Below are 26,817 nucleotides of genomic sequence, written 5' to 3' on the forward strand. Positions count from 1 at the left end.
TTATCTTTTTATATACATATATATATAGAAAAGAGAGAAGCAATTTACTGTGTAATAGCTTCATATTTTGAATTTTTCATTGTACATTTTGTATCTTTCAGATGTTAAATGGTGTCTGTGATTACATGCATTTGTGTTGCTATGCTAGATTTTTACTGTTTTAAGGAATTGATGTATGTTTTATGTTATTCAATTGTATAATGATAATGTCTTTCATACTCTAGTTTTAATTTTGTTCTTTTTTTTTCATTTAAAAATTAAAAGCACTGTACTTGCAGTATAGTCATGTAGACGTCATTTTAAATTCAAGATTTTTTTTTAATTTCAACCAAGAAAATCCTCAAGAATATTATGTTAAAAATTGTTAAAAAGTGGCATTGCCTTTGCTGTTTGATATGTTATCTTACCAAACAAATTATCTGCTTTAAGAATTAACCATGTAATTAAACCCCACATTTTGTTCATTTGAGAAAAGATCACTGAAGATTCATCACTGATCCTTTGCCATGATCTTGTTTAACAATAAATACTTAATGGTTATATTTTATCTTCAAAAGTGCCATGAAGAACCAAAGTATTTGGAATTAAATGTACATATATATATTTATTTATAATAGTTACATGTATAATGAATAATAACTAGCTACTTTCTGTCTGATCCATTTTCCTACTTAAAACTTTTCTAATTATAGTGAAATTATGTTATATACATGTATTGGTAAATTAAATTAAAATGTAATGTTTCAAGTGTCATCAATGATTATTAAATTTTCATTTCTTTAAATAGTTTACATTGAGATTTGATGTCACAAGCATACATATTGTCAAATGTGTATTGTAATAATTGATAACTTAATGTCTGATGTGTATCTAAACCGACCCTGCAAGACCCTTATGGGTATTCAAGGTGGTTAGAAACCCCTAATGCATGATTTAAAAGGTTTCATTATAATTTTGACTTGCATATTACATAGTACTTAATAACTTTAAGTTATGTTCATAATCTTTTGTAACAAAGAATGCATAATAATCTACCAAATTTTATTCATCTTGCATTGATTGTAAAATTGGATGATATTCATCCTTAGAATCATCTGAATGAGAGCAAGCTTCTGATAAGCACATGTTGCATCAGTCCTGATAAACTTTGTTTTTTTCAGTTTTAACCATAAGGGAAAGTTATCATAGTATAATTCAGAGTTCAATTTACATTTGTTTGTCTGTCAAATAAATATAAAACATAAAACTGTGTTTACAATCACCTAGGATAGGTTTAATGTTCCTGTTTACAATCACCTAGGATAGGTTTAATGTTCCTGTTTACAATCACCTAGGATAGGTTTAATGTTCCTGTTTACAATCACCTAGGATAGGTTTAATGTTCCTGTTTACAATCACCTAGGATAGGTTTAATGTTCCTGTTTACAATCACCTAGGATAGGTTTAATGTTCCTGTTATGATATCTCACAGTAGTATCATGTTTTAAGCAGCTCCTTATTTTGCAATTGTCAAATGGGAAAACTTAACTTTGTACCTAAGTACCTATAAACTGAAGTAGAATATGTGACATGACTCAATTCTTTCTAACTGAACCAAATAAGCTGAAAAGGTCATTAAAGTGTTAGTATACATTTTAATAGTTTTCATATTTGTTGTTGCAGAGTTATGGGACTTGTTTAGTTATCATGCCTGTTGTTATTCCATCTGTCAGTTCAATGTCTGACCATGTCTCACAATTATTATATTATAATAATTAAAAATAATATTTAAAAGAATCCTTACTGTATTTGTACAAGGTTTAAGGTTTTATGAAGACTTGTTTTGTTTTGATTTTGATGATTTTAGAAGATTAGTGGTGACTTTTACCTCAAACAAAAGTCACATGACAACTCAATAATCATGCCTACACAGATAAAATGTTTACACAATGTAACATTTTAAAGAAACTACCTTTCGATTTTGTTGATTTTCAGATTACCTGTAAGCTTTTTTGGGTTATGGGACTTTTAATCATCAAAATAGTAGGCGTTGATTATGAAAAGTTTATTGATGACTCATGTGTGCTTTTTAAAAAGAATAACAAGTAAATTATTGACTTGAGTCACATCTAATGACTGTTAGCTCTATTTCGATTTTAAAGATTTGTCAATCCAGAGTGTAAGTTCTCAAACAAAGCATTTTTTTCAAATGTTCCATAGTTAAATCATGATTCTTTAGGAGTTCTTATGAAATTTTAACACAATAATAGGTTTATTAGCTTCCTTCCATTATAATGATTAATTCAATGGTTATGAGACTGTAATCATCAATTGTTCATGTGGCATGATAACTTTAATTCTTTATCTATTTTGTACACACCATTTTACAAATATAATTTCTTATGGTGTTTAGAGTGTTTTTATAGTTTTTATACGACCGCAATAAATTTTTGCAGTCATATATTGTAGCAAATTTACCTGACCATATCGGGAAATAGGTATTAAGTCGGATTTTAACACATACTTGTGATTTGTTTAAAACCGGTTTTGATAAAATATAAACGAAGAAATGTCGAAATGTTCAGGATTTAATTAAATCCGTATTTCGGTAAGATGGTGCAAGCACACGATTTTTATTGCGTCTTACACTTTGAGAAGGGAATAATCTTTAACTACTTTATTCAAATATTGTGTAAAAATGTTAATTATGAGCTATGAAAGTCAAGTGGCTCGAGCATTTTTCTGAGGAAGTTTTAAAAAATTGCAAAGAAATATTTTTACAGTAGGTTAGCTTTCATTAGTCTTCACTATCTGTAGATTAACAACTTTTGGTTATATTTATAATTTAGAATCATCATTGAAGGTGGAGCACGATTGAACAGTTAATTAATTATATTGATGTGCAATTTGTATGCAAGAGTGACATTCTGTTGTATTATGTGCCAATTCGAAAAAGTTTTGCGAGTATTGTCTCCCTTTAACAGCTTCAATATTTTATAATTAAGTTTAGGTTTCTGATATAATTTTAAATAATTACAAATGTATCAATTCAATATATTTCAGTGTTTGTTATTGGTGTATCAAAAACATTGATGTACAAATATAATTTCATAAATTTGAAACATTTAAAATGATTACATACCAATATAAATAACCGTTCATCATTTTTGAAAAAAGACTATGAATGAAAATTGAATTATTTATCTTCCCTTGATGATAGATTGATAGGGAAATGAACCAGAGTTATCTAATGGTAATCACAGAGAGGGACTAGCAAGCAATTTTTAATTGTAGCTTATTCAACCTTAAAACAATTTTCCACTATAAACGAATGTTACTTTATACAAATATAAGGACTTTGTTAGCTAAATCTACAAATTTTATTAGATATTATGATTTTTTATTGCAATAGATTAATATGCTATATATAGGTATGACGTTGGCGACTTCGTCGTGGTCCGAAGACACATTGGTTTTCCCACAATAACTTTAGTTTAAGGAAATAGAAATCTATGAAATTTAAACACAAGGTTTATGACCACAAAAGGAAGGTTGGGATTGATTTTGGGAGTTTTGGTCCCAACAGTTTAGGAATTGGGGGCCAAAAAGGGGCCCAAATAAGCATTTTTCTTGGTTTTCGCACCATAACTTGAGTAAAAGTAAATAGAAATCTATGAAATTTAAACACAAGGTTTATGACCATAAAAGGAAGGTTGGGATTGATTTTGGGAGTTTTGGTCCCAACAGTTAAGGAATTTGAGGCCCAAAAGGTCCAAAATTAAACTTTGTTTGATTTCATCTAAATCTGAATAATTGGGGTTCTTTGATATGCTGAATCTTACTGTGTATGTAGATTCTTAATTTTTATACGATTCAAATTTTTTGTCGTATATTGCTATCACGTTGGCGTCGTCGTCGTCGTCCGAATACTTTTAGTTTTCGCACTCTAACTTTAGTAAAAGTGAATAGAAATCTATGAAATTTTAACACAAGGTTTATGACCACAAAAGGAAGGTTGGGATTGATTTTGGGAGTTTTAGTTTCAACATTTTAGGAATTAGGGGCCAAAAAGGGCCCAAATAAGCATTTTCTTGGTTTTCGCACTATAACTTTAGTTTAAGTAAATAGAAATCTATGAAATTTTGACATAAGGTTTATGACCACAAAAGAAAGGTTGGGATTGATTTTGGGAGTTTTGGTTCCAACAGTTTAGGAATTAGGGGCCAAAAAAGGGCCCAAATAAGCATTATTCTTGGTTTTCGCCCTATAACTTTAGTTTAAGTAAATAGAAATCAATGAAATTTTAACACAAGGTTTATGACCACAAAAGGAAGGTTGGGATTGATTTTTGGAGTTGAGGTCACAACAGTTTATGAACTAGGGGCCAAAAAGGGGCCCAAATAAGCATTATTTTTGGTTTTTGCACCATAACTTTAGTATAAGTAAATAGAAATCTATGAAATTTAAACACAAGGTTTATGACCATAAAAGGAAGGTTGGGTTTGATTTTGGGAGTTTTGGTCCTAACAGTTTAGGAATAAGGGGCCCAAAGGGTCCAAAATTGAACTTTGTGTGATTTCATTAAAAATTGAATAATTGGGGTTCTTTGATATGCCGAATCTAACTATGTATGTAGATTCTTAAATTTTGGTCCCATTTTCAAATTGGTCTACATTAAGATCCAAAGGGTCCAAAATTAAACTTAGTTTGATTTTAACAAAAATTGAATCCTTGGGGTTCTTTGATATGCTGAATTTAAAAATGTACTTAGATTTTTAATTATTGGCCTAGTTTTCAAGTTGGTCCAAATGGGGGTCCAAAATTAAACTTTGTTTGATTTCATAAAAAATTGAATAAATGGGTTCTTTGATATGCCAAATCTAAGTGTGTATGTAGATTCTTAATTTTTGGTCCAGTTTTCAAATTGGTCTACATTAAGGTCCAAAGGGTCCAAAATTAAACTAAGTTTGATTTTAACAAAAATTAAATTCTTGGGCTTATTTGATATGCTTTATCTAAATATATACTTTGATTTTTGATTATGGGCCCAGTTTTCAAGTTGGTCCAAATCAGGATTCCATATCAAATATTGTGCAATAGCAAGAAATTTTCAATTGCACAGTATTGCACAATAGCAAGAAATATCTAATTGCACAATATTGTGCAATAGCAATTAATTTTCAATTGGAGTTATCTTTCTTTGTATAGAATAGTAGTTGATAATATATGTTGGAAATTTGCCAGACATGACTATGATGTCATTTTCTATTTTTATTTGCCAATAACTTTATGTAAATAACTTCATTGGAAATTTGCCAATATAAAATGTTGCTGATGAAGCTGTTTTTCCTTATCTTATCTAAAATGTTTTTAGATAATGTATGTTGGACATTTGCCAGACATGACTATGATGTCATTTTCTATTTTTATTTGCCAATAACTTTATGTAAATAACTTCATTGGAAATTTGCCAATATAAAATGTTGCTGATGAAGTTTTTTTTATTGTTTTATACAATAAACAATGTATATTCACTTTTACTACCAACCAATCTTTACCATTCAGTGATAACAAGCACTTTATTTTACATTTTAATATTTTATGATGTATTTAAAAGAGTAGTTATTGTTGCAAACTCCATTAGAAATTTGACTTGATATCAGTTTTGGAAAAAAGGGAAACGGGGATGTGAAAAAAGGGGGGGGGGGGTTAAATTTTTCTCATTTCAGATTTGATAAATAAAAAGAAAATTTCTTCAAACATTTTTTTGAGAGGATTAATATTCAACAGCATAGTGAATTGCTAAAAGGCAAAAACAAACTTTTAAGTTCATTAGACCACATTCATTCTGTGTCAGAAACCTATGCTGTGTCAACTATTCAATTTTAGATTTAAAAAGTTTGAAGAAGAAATCTTTAATTGTAAAATTTGTAAAATCTTGACATTTGTTTTGTGTAAAAAAACACCATGTAATGTCAAAAATTTGATCACAATCCAAATTCAGAGCTGTATCACGCTTGAATGTTTTGTCCATACTTGCCCCAACTGTTCAGGGTTCGACCTCTGCGGTCGTATAAAGCTGCGCCCTGCGGAGCACCTGGTTGGTTCTGTTTTCAAATTGGTCTACATTAAGGTCCAAAGGGTCCAAAATTAAACTCAGTTTGATTTTAACAAAAATTAAATACTTTGGGTTCTTTGATATGCTGAATCTAAACATGTACTTAGATTTTTGAATATGGGCCCAGTTTTCAAGTTGGTCAAAAATCGAGGTCCAAAATTAAACTTTGTTTGATTTCAACATAAATTGAATTCTTGGGGTTCTTTGATATGCTGAATCTAAACATGTTTTAGATTTTTAACCGGATTTTTGTGACAAAAATGTCAGTTATTGATTTGGGGATGTATGGCGGGCGGGCGGGCGGCAATCAAATGTTGTCCGTGCATTAACTCATGAACAGTTCAACCAAAGCTTTTAAAATTTTAATATGTTATTACTGACAACTATACGAAGGTCAAGTTCAATAATGGCGATTTTGACTTTTATTGTTCAGGAGTTATGGTTCTTGAAAGATTGAAAAATGGAGTTTCCAGTTGTGTTCGTGCATTTACGCATGAACTGTTCTACCAAAGCTTCCGAAATTTTAATATGCTGTTACTGATGACAAAATGGAGGTCAAGTTTAATAATGACGATTTTGACTTTTACTGCTCAGGAGTTATGGTTCTTGAAAGATTGAAAAATGGTGTTTCCCGTCGTGTCCGTGCATTTTCTCATGAACCATTCAACCAAAGCTTTTGAAATTTTAATATGTTGTTACTGATGACAAAATAGAGGTCAAGTTCAATAATTACGATTTTGACTTCTACCGTTCAGGAGTTATGGATCTTGAAAGATCGTCAAATGGCGTTTCCATTCACGTTGTTGCATTTACTCATGAACCATTCAATCTAAGCTTTTCAAATTTTAATATGTTGATACTGATGACAAAATGGAGGTCAAATTTGATATTGACGATTTTCACTTTCACCATTCATCAGTAATGGTTCTTGTGATATTGCCAGGACACAAATAAATGTTAATAAATCCGGTATGCTGTCGTTGTGACAGCCTCTTGTTTGATTATAGTCCCAGTTTTCAAGTTGGTCCAAATCGGGGTCCAAAATTAAACTTTGTTTGATTTCCACAAAAATTGAATATATGGGGTTCTTTGATATATGCTGAATCTAACCATGTATTTAGATTTTTGATATTTGGGCCCGGTTATCAAATTGGTTCACATTGAAGTCTTAAGGGTCCAAAATTGAACTTTATTTGATTTCATCAAAAATTGAATTCTTGGGGTTTTTTGATATGCTGAATCTAACCATGTATTTAGATTTTGGATATTGGACCATAATAGGTAAATGTCCAATTTAAAAATTTTAAGTTTTTAAGTTTTCGTTCTTAGACAACATTCATTCTGTGTCAGAAACCTATGTTGTGTCAACTATTTAATCACAATCCAAATTCAGAGCTGTCTCAAGCTTGAATGTTGTGTCCATACTTGCCCCAACTGTTCGAACTCTGGGGTCGTATAAAGCTGCGCCCTGCGAATCATCTGGTTGTAATCTTTTACAAAAATCTTCTCCTCTGAAACTACTGAGACAAATTTAATCAAACTTGTCCACAATCATCATTAGGGTATCTAGTTTAAAATTGTTTCCGATGACCCCGCCCGCGAATCAAGATGGCCGACATGGCTAAATAGTACATAGGGTAAAACGCAGTTTTTGGCTCATATCTCTGAAACCAAAACATTAAGAGCAAATCTGAGGGGGATAAAATTGTTCATTAGGTCAAAATCTGTCCTGAAATTTTCAGACCAATCAGGCAACCCGTTTTTGGGTTGCTACCCCTGAATTGTTAATTTTATGAAAATTTTGCAGCTTTTGTTTATTTTTCTTCAATATTATTAAAGAAAGATAAACTGTAAACAGCAATAATGTACAGCAAAGTAAGACCTAAAAATAAGTCAACATGACCAAAATGGTCAATTCACCCCTTATGGAGTTATTGCCCTGTTTAGTAAATTTTTAACAATTTTCATATATTTTGTAAATTTTTGTAAATTTTTACTAAATTTTTTCGTCTGTAACTACTGCATGGGCCAAGTTCATTATAGAAAGAGATAATTTTAAGTAGCAAAATGTTCAGTAAAATAAGATCTACAAACACATCACCAGCGCCAAACACAATGTTGTCATGAATCCATATGTGTCATTTGTTTAATATGCACATAGACCAAGGTGAGCCACACAGGCTTTTAGAGCCTCTTGTTCATTTAACCCATTTAGTTATTTGGCAGAAATGATGTATAGAAGGTCTTCTATAAACTTTCATCATTTATATTAGATAAAAAGCATAACTGCCAGATCTAGTGGCAGATTTTGATTTTAGGATTGATGATTTGGTTAGCCATTTGAAATAATCTCATTTACTGTTGCTCTGGTTCCAAACATGGTGGAACAGTTTCCATTTAAGCTGTAGGGCAAATCACTCTATGAAACAAGTAGCCTGTGTGAAGTAAACTTCGCAGGAATGATGTATAGAAGGACTGCTAAATATTTTTATACGACCGCAAAAATTAAAAAAATTTTGGTCGTATATTGGTATGATGTCTGCGTCGTCGTCGTCCGAATACTTTTTAGTTTTCGCACTCTAACTTTAGTAAAAGTGAATAGAAATCTATGAAATTTTAACACAAGGTTAATGACCACAAAAGGAAGGTTGAGATTGATTTTGGGAGTTTTGGTCCCAATATTTTAGGTATTAGGGGCCAAAAAGGCCCAAATAAGCATTTTCTTGGTTTTCACACTATTACTTTAGTTTAAGTAAATAAAAATGTATGAAATTTTGACACAAGGTTTACGACCACAAAAGGACGGTTGGGATTGATTTTGGGAGTTTTGGTTCCAACAGTTTAGAAATTAGGGGCCAAAAAGAAGCCCAAATAAGCATTATTCTTGGTTTTCGCACAATAACTTTAGTATAAGTAAACAGAAGTCAATGAAATTTAAACACAAGGTTTATGACCACAAAAGGAAGGTTGGGATTGATTTTGGGAGGTTTGGTCCCAACAGTTCAGGAATAAGGGGCCCAAAGAGTCCAAAATTGAACTTTGTTTGATTTCATCAAAAATTGAAAAATTGGGGTTCTGTGATATGCTGAATCTAACTGTGTATGTAGATTCTTAATTTTTAGTCCCGTTTTCAAATTGGTCTACATTAAGGTCCAAAGGGTCCAAAATTAAACTTAGTTTGATTTTAACAAAAATTGAATCCTTGGGGTTCTTTGATATGCTGAATCCAAAAATGTACTTAATTTTTTTATTATTGGCCCAGTTTTCAAGTTGGTCTAAATGGGGGTCCAAAATTAAACTTTGTTTGATTTCATCAAAAATTGAATAATTGGGGTTCTTTGATATGCCAAATCTAACTGTGTATGTAGATTTTTAATTTTTGGTCCTGTTTTCAAATTGGTCTACATTAAAGTCCAAAGGGTCCAAAATAAAACTAACTTTGATTTTAACAAAAATTGAATTCTTGGGCTTTTTTGATATGCTGAATCCAAACATGTACTTAGATTTTTGATTATGGACCCCGTTTTCAAGTTGGTTCAAATCAGCATCCAAAATTATTATATTAAGTATTGTGCAATAGCAAGAAATTTTCAATTGCACAGAATTCAGCAATAGCAAGAAATCTTCAATTGCACAGTTTTGTGCAATAGCAAGAAATTTTCAATTGCACAGTATTGCGCAATAGCAAAAAATCTTCAATTGCACAGTATTGTGCATTAGCAAATATTTTCAATTGCACAGTATTGCGCAATAGCAAGAAATATCTAATTGCACAATATTGTGCAATAGCAAGAAATTGTTCAATTGGAGTTATCTTTCTTTGTCCAGAATAGTAGTTGAATCAACTTAAATCATTGTTTTATACAATATACAATGTATATTCACTTTTACTATCAACTGATAAATTAAAACAATCTTTACCATTCAGTGATAACAAGCACTTTATTTTACATTTTAATATTTTATGATGTATTTAAATGAGTAGTTTTTGTTGCAAACTCCATTAGAAATTTGAATTGACATCAGTTTTGGAAATTGGGAAAGGGGGATTTAAAAAAAAAAGGGGGGGGGGTAGGGGGGGGTTAAATTTTTCTCATTTCAGATTTCATAAATAAAAAGAAAATTTCTTCAAACATTTTTTTGAGAGGATCAGTATTCAACAGCATAGTGAATTGCTCAAAGGCAAAAAAAAATTTTTAAATCTCATTAGACCACATTCATTCTGTGTCAGAAACCTATGCTTTGTCAACTATTTAATCACAATCCAAATTTAGAGCTGAATCCAGCTTGAATGTTGTGTCCATACTTGCCCCAACCGTTCAGGGTTCAACCTCTGCGGTCGTATAAAGCTGCGCCCTGCAGAGCATCTGGTTGTCATTTGGTTTTAATTGGATTAAAACATTATAGACACATAAAGCAGTCATTGATTCTAATTGGACAAAAAAGGCCACATGAAGCAATCATTGATTCTAATTGGACAAAAAAGGCCACATGAAAAAACTTTCATCATCATCACAAATAAGACAACTCAACATCCAAGTCACAATTTGTAAAAGTAAACCATTATAGGTCAAAGTACGGTCTTCAACATGGAGCATTGGCTCACACCAAACAGCAAGCTATAAATGGCCTCAAAAATTACTAGTGTTAAACCATTCAAACAGGAAAACCAACTGTCAGACAGACTAAATCCTAACAAAAACGAGAAACACCACATCAACAAACGACTACTACTGAACATCAGATTCCTGACTTAGGACTATAAGCTTGTTATCTTAAATGGTGTTTTCAATTTAGTAAATGATCATAGGTGGATCCAGGGAGGGGGGGCTGGGGGGCCCGGCCCCCCCCCCCCTTTTGTGGGAAAAATTTGGTTGATTATATAGGGAATCATTGAAGCATGACTGGAGCGGGCCCCCTCTTAGGTCAGTCAAAAAAAAGAGGGATGTAAATAAAAAAAAAACAATGGTTTTCAAACGGTTATTTTTTTCCTGTATGCTATTGAAATAAAAGCCTGTATGGCTCACCTTTGGTTATATGCATATTAACCAAAGGCAAAGGATACTCTGCAACATTGGAGACAAAAACAGAATATCAAATATCTCTGTTTTGTTTATCTTTTACACTTTTTGTTCAAAACACAAAAGAAACCGGATACAAAAAATCCTTATCTATAAAGAGTGAGTCTACTAATTATTTCGGCAAAATTTGACTTATTAGTAGGTATTGCCTTGCTGGTCATCTTTTGTTATTTAAAGTGTCTATCTATAGATCTATTGTAAAAAATTTCTATCTACAAGACAAAGGGGAATGGTAAAAATCGTCATTAAAGGACAATAACTCTAATAAGGAGTTGTTTGCCGATTCCTCCAAGTTGTCTTAAATATAAATCTTTTCTTGTTTCTATCAGTGGCGGATCCAGAAATTTTCATAAGTGGGGGCCCACTGACTGACCTAAGAGGGGGCCCGCTCCAGTCACGCTCAGTGATTCCCTATATAACCCCCCCCCCCCCCTAAATCCGCCTCTGTCTATTTACCTATTATAATTAAGTTGTAAGGCAAAAGACCCATAAATAGGGAAAAAAAGTCATCAAAGGGCAATAACTGTAATAAGGAGTCGGCTGACTATTTCGATCATGGAAGACTTATCTATATCAATGTACCTAACTATTATATATAAGTCAAGAAAGTCACGTGGCATGTGTATTCCGAATCTAAACTCACTTGATCAAACTCACCGGCAGATCCAGCTCCAGAGGCGGATTTAGAAAAATTTTGGTTGGTTATATAGGGAATCACTGAAGCATGACGGAATCGCCCCCCCCCCCCTTTAGGCAGTCAGTGGGCCCCCTCTCATGAAAATTTCTAGATCCGTCACTGAGCTCCAGTCCGCATATAAGATCATATAACTCGACACTAGTCGTAGGTACATGAGAAAGTGTGCTCTATCTAGCCCTAGGTATTAGATAATGTGTCTTCTGTTGACTTGTAGATCTTTGATGTAGACACTAGTGAATGTGTCCTTTATCATAGAAACTTACAAGTGTTAAAACTAGAGAATGTGTTCTCTGTCGAAAGTACTAGCCCGACGTTCTATCGCAGATACCAGAAAAAGTTACCTCCGTCGAAGATACCGTTATTCCATTATGATATGGCGTTACAGAATTGTAACTTTGAATTTGAAAATAAGTACAGCAGATACATCTAAGTCTGCCTCATTGTTGTTAAAACTAGAGAATGTGTTCTCTGTCGAAAGTACTAGCCCGAGGTTCTATCGCAGATATACCAGAAAAAGTTACCTCCGTCGAAGATACCGTTATTCCATTATGATATGGCGTTACAGAATTATAACTTTGAATTTGAAAATAAGTACAGCAGATACATCTAAGTCTGCCTCATATTTTGAGAACAAAACTTTACTATATAAAGGATGCTTTCATCTTCCCTATAGTGAACTTTTCTTTTCAATGTTGCCAAATTCTAGCAGCGCCTTCATATGGAGGATATATCTCCTAGATAATACGAGACTCCAGAGCTTTCGGCCCTCCTACGATTTCCTTTGAAAGAGGTTACTGCCCACAAGTCTACCCTCAATAGTTTTACAGACGCAACCACGACTGTTTTGTAATATCTGTTTCACAGATGGTGACGGATAACTTCAAATCGTCGTAAAGTTAAAACACATTCCAGTCCTCCTTTCCCCCGAATTTGACATTGCAAATGAAACTTTTAACCGGATATTGACTTTCATGATCAACACGACGGGTTCGAAGCACATGAGATGACCCCTAGTATTTGATGGGGTAAGTGTTGCTAAGTCATTAGTTTTCTATTTTGTATGCTTTGATTGTCTTTTGGTCTATTTTTTATACGACCGCAAAAATTTTAATTTTTTGGTCGTATATTGCTATCACGTTGGCGTCGTCGTCTGCGTCGTCGTCGTCGTCGTCGTCGTCGTCGTCCGAATACTTTTAGTTTTCGCACTCTAACTTTAGTAAAAGTGAATAAAAATCAATGAAATTTTAACACAAGGTTTATGACCACAAAAGGAAGGTTGGGATTGATTTTGGGAGTTTTGGTTCCAACATTTTAGGAATTAGGGTCCAAAAAGGGCCCAAATAAGCATTTTCTTGGTTTTCGCACTATAACCTTAGTTTAAGTGAATAGAAATCTATGAAATTTTGATACAAGGTTTATGACCATAAAAGGAAGGTTGGGTTTGATTTTGGGAGTTTTGTTCCTAACAGTTTAGGAATAAGGGGCCCAAAGGGTCCAAAATTGAACTTTGTGTGATTTCATCAAAAATTGAATAATTGGGGTTCTTTGATATGCCGAATCTAACTATGTATGTAGATTCTTAATTTTTGGTCCCGTTTTCAAATTGGTCTACATTAAGGTCCAAAGGGTCCAAAATTAAACTAAGTTTGATTTTAACAAAAATTAAATTTTTGGGCTTATTTGATATGCTTTATCTAAATATGTACTTTGATTTTTGATTATGGGCCCAGTTTTCAAGTTGGTCCAAATCAGGATTCCATATCAAGTATTGTGCAATAGCAAGAAATTTTCAATTGCACAGTATTGCACAATAGCAAGAAATATCTAATTGCACAATATTGTGCAATAGCAATTAATTTTCAATTGGAGTTATCTTTCTTTGTATAGAATAGTAGTTGATAATATATGTTGGAAATTTGCCAGACATGACTATGATGTCATTTTATATTTTCATTTGCCAATAACTTTATGTAAATAACTTCATTGGAAATTTGCCAATATAAAATGTTGCTGATGAAGCTTTTTTTCCTTATCTTATCTAAAATGTTTTTAGATAATGTATGTTGGACATTTGCCAGACATGACTATGATGTCATTTTCTATTTTTATTTGCCAGTAACTTTATGTTAATAACTTCATTGGAAATTTGCCAATATAAAATGTTGCTGATGAAGTTTTTTTTATTGTTTTAGACAATAAACAATGTATATTCACTTTTACTACCAACCAATCTTTACCATTCAGTGATAACAAGCACTTTATTTTACATTTTAATATTTTATGATGTATTTAAAAGAGTAGTTATTGTTGCAAACTCCATTAGCAATTTGAATTGATATCAGTTTTGGAAAAAGGGAAACGGGGATGTGAAAAAAAGGGGGGGGTTTAATTTTTGTCATTTCAGATTTCATAAATAAAAAGAAAATTTCTTCAAACATTTTTTTGAGAGGATTAATATTCAACAGCATAGTGAATTGCTCAAAGGCAAAAAAAACAAACTTTTAAGTTCATTAGACCACATTCATTCTGTGTCAGAAACCTATGCTGTGTCAACTATTTAATTTTAGATTTAAAAAGTTTGAAGAAGAAATTTTTAATTGATTTGTAAAATCTTGACATTTGTTTTGTGTAAAAAAAAACCATGTAATGTCAAAAATTTGATCACAATCCAAATTCAGAGCTGTATCACGCTTGAATGTTTTGTCCATACTTGCCCCAACTGTTCAGGGTTCGACCTCTGCGGTCGTATAAAGCTGCGCCCTGCGGAGCACCTGGTTCTATTTTGCCATGGCTTTGTTAGTTTGTTTAGGACTTACATGTTGGACATAGATGTTTTTTTGTATTTTTCTCTCCTCTTTTGGTATAAAATGGTTGATTAATTGATTGATGATTGCCTTCCTTTCAGTAGCAAATATTTCATGCATTTTTAGGACGAGAAAACATTGTAAATAAGACACTATGTCGGTCAGTCTGTGATGAACCTTGGTGAAATTTGGACTGCAACTAGAAAATAAGGATGAAGTCGATAAGGGTCTTAACTTTGTCTTGTAAAAGCTCCCCTACGGATCCCACTAAGTGTCTTCGCAAGGGTTCACTTAACGTGCAGAGAGCGTGACCCTTTGTCTTCACGAGGCACCGGATTCAATATCCCCATTTTGATCAAATTGGCTCGGAATTTAAACATTCTACACAGTAAAACGAACGTTCCAGTTATACAAAGCATTTACTAAGGTCCAAAGAAAACCAAAGTGACCATATCTATTCAACAGTGACGCTTGGGCATGGAGTGGCATGACGGGATACATACACAACAGTAAATGTTAACCCTGTCAAAGTAAGCGGATGAGGTGTGGTTACAATGCCATATTACTTCGCTGTCCTTAGCACGAAATAGCTTCTGTCCACGATTGTATTGATTTACAAAAAAATATATATAAATAAAGACAACCTAAATGTCGACGCCCAAGCCACCACCTACTAAGACGACTATGATTGCTCAATATCTCGCTTCCAAGACCTTCGTCATTGAAAGATTTCTCATGAATATGCAATTCTTCATAGATTTTGTCAAAACATGGGAACCTGATGGCTATACTCAAGATTGTTACAGCGAAGATACGAATTACTTGGTAAATTTCCAGTAGATGCAAGTATCTTGTTAGCCTATTTATTAACTTAACAAAGATGACTAAATTGTAATATATATTCAAAACTTATAAGGATTTTTATAGTAAATGACATCTTCAAAACAGTGAGACGAGCATTTATTATACACTGTTACATATATATATATAAAATGACATAGTAAATGATATCATTCATTAATTATGAATGTAACTATCCTGTAACATTCGACCCTTGACCAAAACATAGATAACGTCCCCCAACCAGTCTCATATCAAGGTATAGAAAACAATGATAAAAGGTAAGGATCATAATATTTTGTTATAATTTCTGTGTAAACTATCATTCTATTACGGAACATCTGAACTTGAGGCTAATTCCGTATGAAATTGTTGATATGTTCATAAGCATTTTATTACACATCACATGTAGTGTTGGGTCGCCTTGGCTGTGTAATGTTCGGTGTCCAGATACAACCAGTCGATGAACACATTTACGTCATGAAAGTCATTGATGGGTTTTATGTGAGCGAATGAACAAATTATAAGCCTGTTATCTTAAATGATTTTTATATATAGTAAATGTTGAAGTGTAGTGACAGTTACACAACACACAGCCACGAAATATTATCGGGGGGGGGGGGGGGGGACTGTTTATTTCTGTGGGAAACTAATGAGTAAATATGTACGATATATGTCAAATATTAGAAAATGTGGAACAAAATGATTTTTTTTTCAATAAAATCTAACTCATTTAGACACGAATTTATAAGTCTGCATTTGTAAAACTTTTCTTCAAATTAGAAAGGGGGAAGAACATCAATGATTTACAAAAGTTTCTTTTTGTTCCTACATGTTTTTAAAACCAGAGCCTGTCTGGCTCACCTTGGTCTATCTTTAACAAAGAATACTCTCTAACATCATAGACACGAAATAACAAAAATCTCTGTTTTGTTTATCTTGTATTACTGATCATTTAGTCTGTTTGGTTTCTTTCTATCTTCTTTAGTTTTTGTTCAAAACACAAAAGAGGGTATTTTTTTTTAGAGTTACTAGTCGATTGACGATCAATGCATTTGAATGGGGACAAATGATTGGAACCCTCTTTTTATGCTGGGTTGGGAAACCCCCTAGTAGAAAATGTCTAGATCCGCCCCTACAGCGAATTGTCTAAGTTTATTTCCGCCATGATTTCAATAATAGACTCCAAGTAGTATGTTAAATTGTACCAATAACTAAGTACTAAGAGCCCTCTTGACAGTTCGGAAACACTCAGTCACACTTCCTTGTTTCAAATACCCATTCTAATATTTGGATAACTCAGAATAGTCATATAGAGCTATAGTACCTATATGTATAAAATGATTGAAATGGAGGTTAAATGCTAAAATTAAATAGCTGTCTTGCAGTCCGATCATAATCTAATGGTGTAAAACTTAAAAGTAAGTATGCTTTTATCTATACTGTAATGTTAAATGGCGGGAAATGTGTATCAAAAGAAATTTCATCAAAATTTAATTTTGTTCAGATAAGTAAACCTCTATCTATATATTTACTTAACTTTTCTACATAACATTTGGATGGAAATATATTAAATACAATGAAGAGGGAACATAAAGTATGTTAATCGTTTTTAGTTTTCCACATACAACAAGCCTTTAAGCAAATTAAGTGTTAGTACTGTAGACCTTTCCATTGATTATTGCCTATATACTTGTAGTTATACCAGTATAGTATATCATGGTTTAACCAACGAGGCAAACGTGGTGCACTTATATAACAAAGATCATCAGAATCAAGAAGCGATCAACTGTAATCGTCATGTAACATGTAGACAATTTGCTAATGAATAATTATGATACTTTTGTGGATATATTTGCATGTGATGGTATCACTTTCTATAGCTTTTGTACCAGCGGACGACAAATATATTCTTAAGGGAGATCTAGTTCTAGGTGGACTGTTTCCTATTCACTCAACATACAAACCAGAATTGGAAAAATGTTGGGATATCCAAGGACAAGATGGCATACAGGCTTTGGAAGCTATGAAATATTCAATACTAACGATTAATAGGGCCGACCCAAAAATTCTTCCAGGACTGAGTCTTGGAATGGTAGGGGTTGACACGTGTGAAAGTGAAACAATCTCATTGGATAATACAAACGAGCTGTTAGATATGAGAATCAACAAGAATGTGAACGCAGAAACATGTTCTTGTAAATCTGGCGACTCGATGAAAAATAATTTGATTGGTGTCATTGGTCCAGCTTCCAGTAAATTATCAATTCCTGTAGCGAGTTTGCTTCGTCTGTTCAAAGTTCCACAGGTTTGTATTTTAACTACTAGTAATACAAATGAAAAATAAAACACTGTAAGTTAGAAATGCCAAGAAAAGGGACTACAAGGGATGAGAAAAATGTTACTAGTATTCTATTTTCAAATTACTTGTATTTCGAATTTAAAGAAAAGGGCCAAGTGAGCTTTTCCCATCACTTTGCGTCCGTCGTCGTCCGTCGTCCGTCGTCGTTAACTTTTTCAAAAATCTTCTCCTCTGAAACTACTGGGCCAAATTAAACCAAACTTGGCCACAATCATCATTGGGGTATCTAGTTTAAAAAATGTGTCCGGTGACCCGGCCAACCAACCAAGATGGCCGCCATGGCTAAAAATAGAACATAGGGGTAAAATGCAGTTTTTGGCTTATAACTCAAAAACCAAAGCATTTAGAGCAAATCTGACATGGGGGTAAAATTGTTTATCAGGTCAAGATCTATCTGCCCTGAAACTTTCAGATGAATTGGACGACCCGTTGTTGGGTTGCTGCCCCTAAATTGGTAATTTTAAGGAAATTTTGCTGTTTTTGGTTATTATCTTGAATACTATTATAGATAGAGATAACCTGTAAAAAGCAATAATGTTCAGCAAAGTAAGATCTACAAATAAGTCACCGTGACCAAAATGGTCAGTTGGCCCCTTAAGGAGTTATTGCCCTTTAAAGTCATGTTTTACCACTTTTTCGAAGTATTTTGTAATCTTTTACAAAAATCTTCTCCTCTGAAACTACTTGACCAAGTTTAACCACACTTGGCCACAATTATCATTGGAGTATCTAGTTTAAAACATGTGTGGGTGACATGGCCAGTCAGATCTACAAATAGGTCAACATGACCAAAATTGTCAGTTGACTCCTTTCGGAGTTATTGCCCTTGATAGTCAATTTACAAAATATTTTCCTCTGTTACTAATGGGCCAAGTTCATTGTAGATAGAGATAATTGTAAGTAACAAGAACGTTCAGTAAAGTGAGAACTTTAAACACATCACCATCTGACACCAAAATACAATTTTGTCGTGAATCCATCTGTGTCCTTTGTTTAATATGGACAAACACCAAGGTGAGCGACACAGGCTCTTTAGAGCCTCTAGTTATTTTTATTGATAAAAACTTTAATTGGATGTTGGATGTGTTCTTGATCATTTTGTTTCAGATCTGTACTTAGTGTCTTTTTGTTGTTGGGATGTACAAGTACCCGTCCACTCTGTTTTTTTTCCCTATTACATTTCTATGTGTATCCATCTGATGAGTTAAGTCATTTTCAACTGTTTTTTATAGTCTGTTCTTATGGTGTACTGTTACACCAAGGATTTGTATAGATTTACTATACAAATCCTTGGTTAAACGCCCGCGAACATGTTCAACCCCACCACATTATGTATGTGCTTGTCCGAAGTCAGGAGCTTGTAATTCAATTGTCGTTGTTTGTTGCTACATATTTTATTATTTCGTACGTAAATTAGGTTGTTGATTTTCTCGTTTAAATTGTTTATAACAGTTGTCATTTTTTGGCCGTTTATAGCAGACTATGCGGTACGGGCATTGTTGAAGACCGTACGGTGACTTATATGTGTTAATTTCCGTATCATTTTGGTCTCTTGTTGAGATTTGTCTCATTGGCAAGCATACCACAGCTTCCTATTTTTATATTTAAGATAAGTTTTTCCTTAACAAAAAGCATCATATTGTTAGTACTGTATTACAAATCTTTGCCGACGCCTCGGAATTGCTACAAATATATAACATATATTTTATTCTTGTTTGCGTATTATCTAGAAAAAAAACTATAATCGATAGGGATAGACTTTTAACTGCAAAAATTATCAACAAGTCAAATTCTACATATAAATGAACATGGTCGAAATAATCAGCTGACTCTTTATTAGTCATTGCCTTTGATGACGATTTTTATCACTTTTGTGCGTTTTTGTCTTATATATTTAAAACTTTTATAGAGGTCTATTATAAGATGTTCCTAAAGGCTATCAATCATACTCATGTTTTCAATTAATTCACACTTCTATTTTTAAACCTTAACTACAAGTGTAAGACCTTATGTGTGCTACATTACATCAACATATTAGAAATATGCTGCTTATCCAATCAAATAATCTAATAACTTGAAACACTTTAGTCTTAAAAATAATTACTCTTTTTGTCTTTTAGATAAGTTACCAGTCTACCTCTCCAGAACTGAGCGACAAAACTCGATTTCAATATTTCAAGAGAACCGTACCTTCAGATTACTTTCAAGCCAAAGCAATTGCAGATCTACTCAAGTATTTAGAAAACATAAATTAATTAATTAATTAATTATTATACATATTATAAATTGACTTGAACGATACCAATATCAATCATAATAACGACGAACTCACAAAAAAAAAATGACATGAAAGTAAAAGATTTAACACAACAGTTACTGTAGTCTTCTAACCAATCAATGCTCAAATAGTTTTTTAGGGTATTTTCATTACAAAGTTTATGATTTGTCATTGGTTGGGAGATTATATGTTAACTTTTTCATCGTTAATGTACATTATGTACATTGTTTAAAAAGTTTGTAGAAAACCAAACTTTATCATTTTTTCATATAATCTGACCGATATTAAAACAGCAGTACGTATATTACAAAAATATCAATAGCCAAAAACCGAGATAAATTTCAAAAGGACGGAAGGAAAGACTCAATGTACAACTAAAGCACGTGGCAAACTAATAAAAATATATCCGGTCATATTGAAATATATATATATAAAAAAAATACAGCGTCAATCCTTTTTTAATTGTAAAGCTCTTGGTTCCATATATTTAAGAATTGAATGCTTCCTTTTGTAAATTCATTAGGGTTTAAAAGCGTTGATCGAAGTACTTGCGCGCTTCATTCTAAAAAATGCACGCACGGACGGTCAACGCTTTTACGACACTATGAAATTACTATGAAATTATTAAAAGAACCATTCAATACTTTTAATCACATTTTTTCGCTATGATCATGAACACTTTTACTATAAAGTCACGGCCGACACTCGGCTAACCGAGAGATTGGTCGGTTAATCTATATTGAGTATGCGGCTATATCGGCGGTTGGTCTGTTAATCGGGTTGGCTAAAGTCTGTTAATCAGGTGTTATCGAGAAAATCATTGAAAACTCAGCATGTTTCATTGTATAACCTTTTAAATATATGTTTATCATAACAAATATTTATGTCTAACAAAACTATTCAATGTACTGAATCCAGTGGTGTAATTATTATTTTTATAGCTTCTATGTACGACCTATAAAATGAAAAGGCAAGTTACTCATCAATAAATTTATACACATTTTACACACACAAAATGTACACAAAATGACACTTGTGTTGAATTTACTTGCATGCAATATTTTGAACATCGAAAAAAGACAGGCATTATGTGTGTTAACCAAATTGATATCATTGTGCGAAAAATCTACACGAAAATCCGTATTTTGGTGACATAAACAATCTTTTTTTAAAACCTGGTCTGTTAATGGGTCGGATGTATAAAACCCGGTCTGTTAATTGGTCTGTTAAGAGTTATGAATGACAATAAAAGGTATAATTTTATTACTATATAGTGTGTTAATTTGGTAGGCTCAAGACGAGCGGCTAAAATATACGAAAACAACACTTGAGCAATGGAACATAAAATATATACGGAAAGAAAACATGAGCAATGGAATATAAAATATACGGAAACAAAACACATGAACAATTAACAATTTAGGCAATGAATATTGAAAATTGATAAAAGTGGTTTCAAAAAGTGTTAAATTAGAGTAAAATTAATTTTATCCGAGAATGGTCGCATATATTCTGTGGATTCTGTTTTATTGTCATGAATGACACCAATTTGTCATCTACATTGGTGACCAGTATATAAATCAGAGATTAACGTCGTAATGTAACTAAACATCAGTAAGTAAAATATATTGGGATGCCTAAATATATAGAATAGAGAAAGAATAATTAATGAGATAAATAATTAATTAATAAGATAAATAAAATGTATAGAAAAGTAACATAACAATTTAAAGAATACAGAAATAATCAACACCCCAATCCGGACCCTCATGGTATACACGAGAATCTGGATGGAGATACAGAATATAAATAAAAGATAAGGACAGTAGAGAGTGATGCATTGCTAAAAAAGAGAGAAAAAAACAATAATTGTTTAAGAATAAAGACATGAAACCACCCTGGGTGTTGAAACAGTAACGGATTGCGATGTACTCATATTGGTAACAAATGCTTGAAGTTTACATGTGGACAACTGCAGTTCTCCACTGCACATATGACATGTTGAAAAGGAACTAAACGGAATAACATGAATTTAAACTTAATACAACCAAATGTAGCTGCATTCGCTCCTTTCCATTTACTTCTTTAGAATGATTTATAAACAACAGATGATTAAGTAATAGAAGAAAAGAACCAATTGGATGATGCTGACGAATTTGGGTTAAACGTCCAGTGACAAATATCATGTGCATATGAGAACAACAGCACGTTATAAGTACCCTGTGTTGTATTGGAAAGACACGTTCAGTCGGATTTGAGAACATACTACTTTTTGCAGACACAAAAATTAAGGCTGATTGAAATCGTTAATAATAAATTCATGCATATTCCAGCGGCCAACCCAGATCACGGTATATTGAAGTGACACACTCTTCAATAAAATGCAAAGAAAGTCAAAACAAAAATGCGTTTACTGGAAGGATAGTGCTGCACCGTGTTATCATTTTTTTTAACTCAAGAATCTCTCATTCTTAACTTTTTCAATGAGAAAATATAAAGGTAGCAAAACTATTTTCGTGGCTAAATAACTCTTAACTGACACAATTTGAATTGTCCAACCCATTAACAGACTTTATAACCCATAATTTTCACTAAAACGTGGTATTACTCACGTTATATTACAATTATGAAATATTTATTAATGTCAATTTATATGCAAGAACCAAAGTAGTAGTTTGTGTCTTTTAAATGATATCTAAAATTGTTTGTTTCGCCTTTTATTAAAAAAATTGCTATGCGTGTAGTCATAAATACTACATACTTGCGCGACGCCTTTTACTTTTACTGAAAACTGCGTAGACTATGAAATGTTTTTAAAGGTGGAAAATGTTCTATGATAGATATCATTTTGTCAGACACTTTTCTTTTTTTTATTTGATTCTTATAATATGCCAAAAATCTGTATATTTGATAGAAATTAACATTAAATTGTGCGTTTTACTCTTAACAGACGTATAGCCAACCCGATTAACAGACCAATCTCCCATATAGCCGCATACTCAATATAGATTAACCGACCAATCTCTCGGTTAGCCGAGTGTCGGCCGTGAAAGTGTTTCTTAAATTTACTTGTACACTTTATTGTGGAAACGTGTGTCATCGTGTTTGTTTTATTTCATGCAATTCATTTAATGAAGAATGACATTAATTTACTGTTATAGCCAATCAAAATAACGCATAATGAAACATACATCTAATGCCGGCGTCACACATTGGCGTATAGACCGACGTGCGCAATCGTACAGGGAAAATTGACAAAGTCGGTATACGTTAGTTGCACGCCAGATGAACGCTAAGCAATCGTTAAACGCGCGTTGCATAAGTTTGAAGTACGTCAAAATACGCTTGGTGAACGCTACAACTCGAGAAAATTTATAAGCAGCATAAAAATTTTCATCCAGCTGAAGCGTGTGTCTAGCGTATACCTGTACGCTACACGCACGTAATACATACGCTACAAGCGCGTTGAAAACGATACAGATAAGTTTGAGGCACGTTTAGGGCACGTTGTATACGCTTCAAGGTCGTTCGACTTTAACTAATGCGTATGCGAGTGTGTTTGTAAAAAACACCCCATAATGGAATATCCAAGATACGACTGGGACATGTCTCAAATACGTTCAAGAAACCTTTTTTTTTTCATAGCGTGCATTACATCTACGTTAGACAAACGCCAGGCATACGCCAACATACGTTTCGTGAACGCCCTATACACTCTTAGAGCTCGTTGTGCACACGTTACAAATATGATTGACAGGTTGAATGCATCCAAAATTTCTGGCGGGTTGGCAGCGTACATGATTTTTTAACACGCCCGGCGTACGTCGGAGCTATGTATACGCTGATTTGTGACGCCGGTATAATGTAATTATATTTCTGTAACTGTATTCCTACCGACAACTTCTATCCTATATATTTTGTTTTCTGTGAAATGGAATACTTAAATTACATTCTGCAAATGTTTTACTGTTTGCTCCAACTTGGTAGTGCGAGTAATACAAATAATCTCGCGCAATACGCATTGACTTGAGACAGCCAGAGAGACAGACAAAGGAAAGGAAACATAAAAATATACAAAATGCGTTTATATGCAAGCATAATTATAGTGAAACTTGAGTCTTCTATTTGAAACAGGAATCTGGAATATCAATACATCTCCATTGTGTATGAAGACAGCAGCTATGGATTCAACTTCAAGTCGATGTTAGAGAAATTAGCCATGCATGGTAATTTTTGTGTTGGAGTATCAATGAAGCTACCATATGATCCGTCGGACTCACAGATTCAACATATAATCAAAACTTTATTAAAACAAAAAAATGGAAAAGGTATAAACCCAATTGTTATTATATATTAATCGTGCACAATGAGTTATTTGTACATTTGACCATAATAATTATATTTGTTCTACCAATGAGATAACATGGCGAAATATTTCACCTTTTATCAATATTTTAAAATTTATTTGATAAACGCAAAAAAAAATTGAAAAATAGTAAATTACAAAATTCGTTAAGTTTCCGCGGAACCAAGTGTCACAGTGTAATTTTGCTTAAAAAAATCTTATTTGAATTTTTATTAAGAAAAGACTTATTTTAATATTTGAATTTATTTATTGCAATAATTTTACAAAACTTCAAAATGTTTTCATTAATGTAAAATTATTGCAATAAATGAATTAAAATAAGTCTTTTCTTAATAATAAAAAAAAAAAAAAAAAAAAAAAAAAAATCGGTGTTAGTGGTGTTTGTTCAACAGGGTAATGTTATGCGTCTAGTGCAGTAGATCTATTTATATGGTTCTTATCGCCGCTGGCTAGCATATTTTATGTGAAAAGAAAGCCGAGTGTGTAAGTCTTTCCTGCCAGTATGCAGCCTCTACATTACCAAGACTCCAGCAGTATCCTCCTCGTTGGTAACACTGGTAACTGACATCTTTCGAAGTCAGGCTGAACTGCTTGGGGATCTCGGAGCAGCAAGGGCCCTAGAGATGCAGTGTGTAGGCCCATCGATGTGTGGACATGCCCTTGCACTCATCAACCTTGCTCCAGCTATGGGTAAATAGTTGGCTAGATAGGAGTCATAAGCCCAGCAAGGCAACCTATCTAAGAGAAACAACTCGAACAAAACCGGACAGATCATGATTCGTAAGCCTTGGTTTGGCAACTGATCTAGAGGACTGGAACCTTAACACGAAATCAACTGGCCCTCCAGGTTGGGGTTTGAACACAAGACCAACTATCTCGTCTCATAAAAAAAATGCAGTTACGGAAAGAAGGACAAGAAAAAACTTAACTCATCTCGTATTAAGATCAGAGTACCAGCAGACATCTGCAAGTATGAATGATGTCACTGAAAGCCTAACGGAAGCTCACAACATGAAAAGTATTTTGAGCACGAGAACAAAACTAAAAATTGGATGTTGGAATGTAAGAATTGAGAATGGAAATGGGGAATGTGTCAAAGAGACAACAACCCGACCAAATAAAAAACAACAGCGTAGGGTCACCAACAGGTCTTCAATGTAGCGAGAAATTCCCGCACCCGGAGGCGTCCTTCAGCTGGCCCCTAAACAAATATATACTAGTCCAGTGATAATGAACGCCATAATAATTTCCAAATTGTATACAAGAAACTAAAATTAAAATAATACAAGACTAACAAAGGCCAGAGGCTCCTGACTTGGGACAGGCGCAAAAATGCGGCGTGGTTAAACATATTTGTGAGATCTCAACCCTCCCCCTATACCTCTAACCAATGTAGAAAAGTAAACGCATAACAATACGCACATTAAAATTCAGTTCAAGAGAAGTCCGAGTCTGATGTCAGAAGATGTAACCAAAGAAAATAAACAAAATAACAATAATACATAAATAACAACAGACTACTAGCAGTTAACTGACATGCCAGCTCCAGACTTCAATTAAACTGACTGAAAGCTTATGATTTCATCATATGAACATCAGGCACAATCCTTCCCGTTAGGGGTTTAGTATCATACCATCATAACATATATGAGAAGAACATAACCCGTGTCATTCCAACAACAATGTATGAAACAGGAAAACAAGCGCAAGTCATCAGAGAAATGAGAGCATACAAACTCCACCTGCTAGGTATTAGTGAATGTAGATTGACTGGATGTGGTAAAAAATCTACAAATACAGGTGAAACAATTGTGTATTCTGGTAGAAAAGACGAAAAACATAAAGCAGGAGTAGCAATTATAATGAGCAGAAACGTAACAAAGACCATGATAGAGTATGCCCCTGTAAACGAAAGAATAATAAGAGCTCGCTTCCAAGCAAGGCAAGGCAAACTAACCATCATTCAATGCTATGCTCCAACAAATGAAGCGGAAGATGATGTGAAAACAGATTTCTATCTAGCTCTACAATCTGAGATAGAAAAAGTACCAAAACATGATGTTACAATAGTGATGGGTGATTTGACCGCCAAAGTTGGAAATGATAACACCGGGAATGAAAGAGTAATGGGAAAATATGGGTGTGGCAAGATCAACGACAATGGAGAACGTTTAGTGGACTTATGTGGTGCTAATAACTTAGTAATAGGGGGCACTATCTTCCCTCATAGAGATATACATAAGCTGACATGGACTTCTCCAAATGGTAGAGACAAAAACCAAATAGACCATA

General features: G+C 33.2%; 1 protein-coding gene across 2 annotated transcripts in view; it reads left to right on the forward strand.

Annotated features, from left to right (window-relative positions):
- The first annotated feature begins 16,826 nt into the window (after positions 1–16,826).
- LOC143070474 (metabotropic glutamate receptor 2-like) overlaps positions 16,827–26,817 on the forward strand; it is a 48,542-nt gene continuing 38,551 nt past the window's right edge. For both annotated transcript variants that reach the window (XR_012976542.1, XM_076244754.1), the window contains exons 1-4: positions 16,827–16,940; positions 17,219–17,827; positions 20,002–20,114; positions 24,294–24,487. Coding sequence is in view for 1 of the 2 variants with exons in the window: in XM_076244754.1 (XP_076100869.1) it covers positions 17,354–17,827; positions 20,002–20,114; positions 24,294–24,487 (781 nt within the window). In the remaining variant the exon portion in view is untranslated. The remainder of the gene's footprint in view (positions 16,941–17,218; positions 17,828–20,001; positions 20,115–24,293; positions 24,488–26,817) is intronic.

Source organism: Mytilus galloprovincialis, chromosome 1 (assembly GCF_965363235.1).
Source record: "Mytilus galloprovincialis chromosome 1, xbMytGall1.hap1.1, whole genome shotgun sequence".
NCBI lineage: Eukaryota > Metazoa > Mollusca > Bivalvia > Mytilida > Mytilidae > Mytilus > Mytilus galloprovincialis.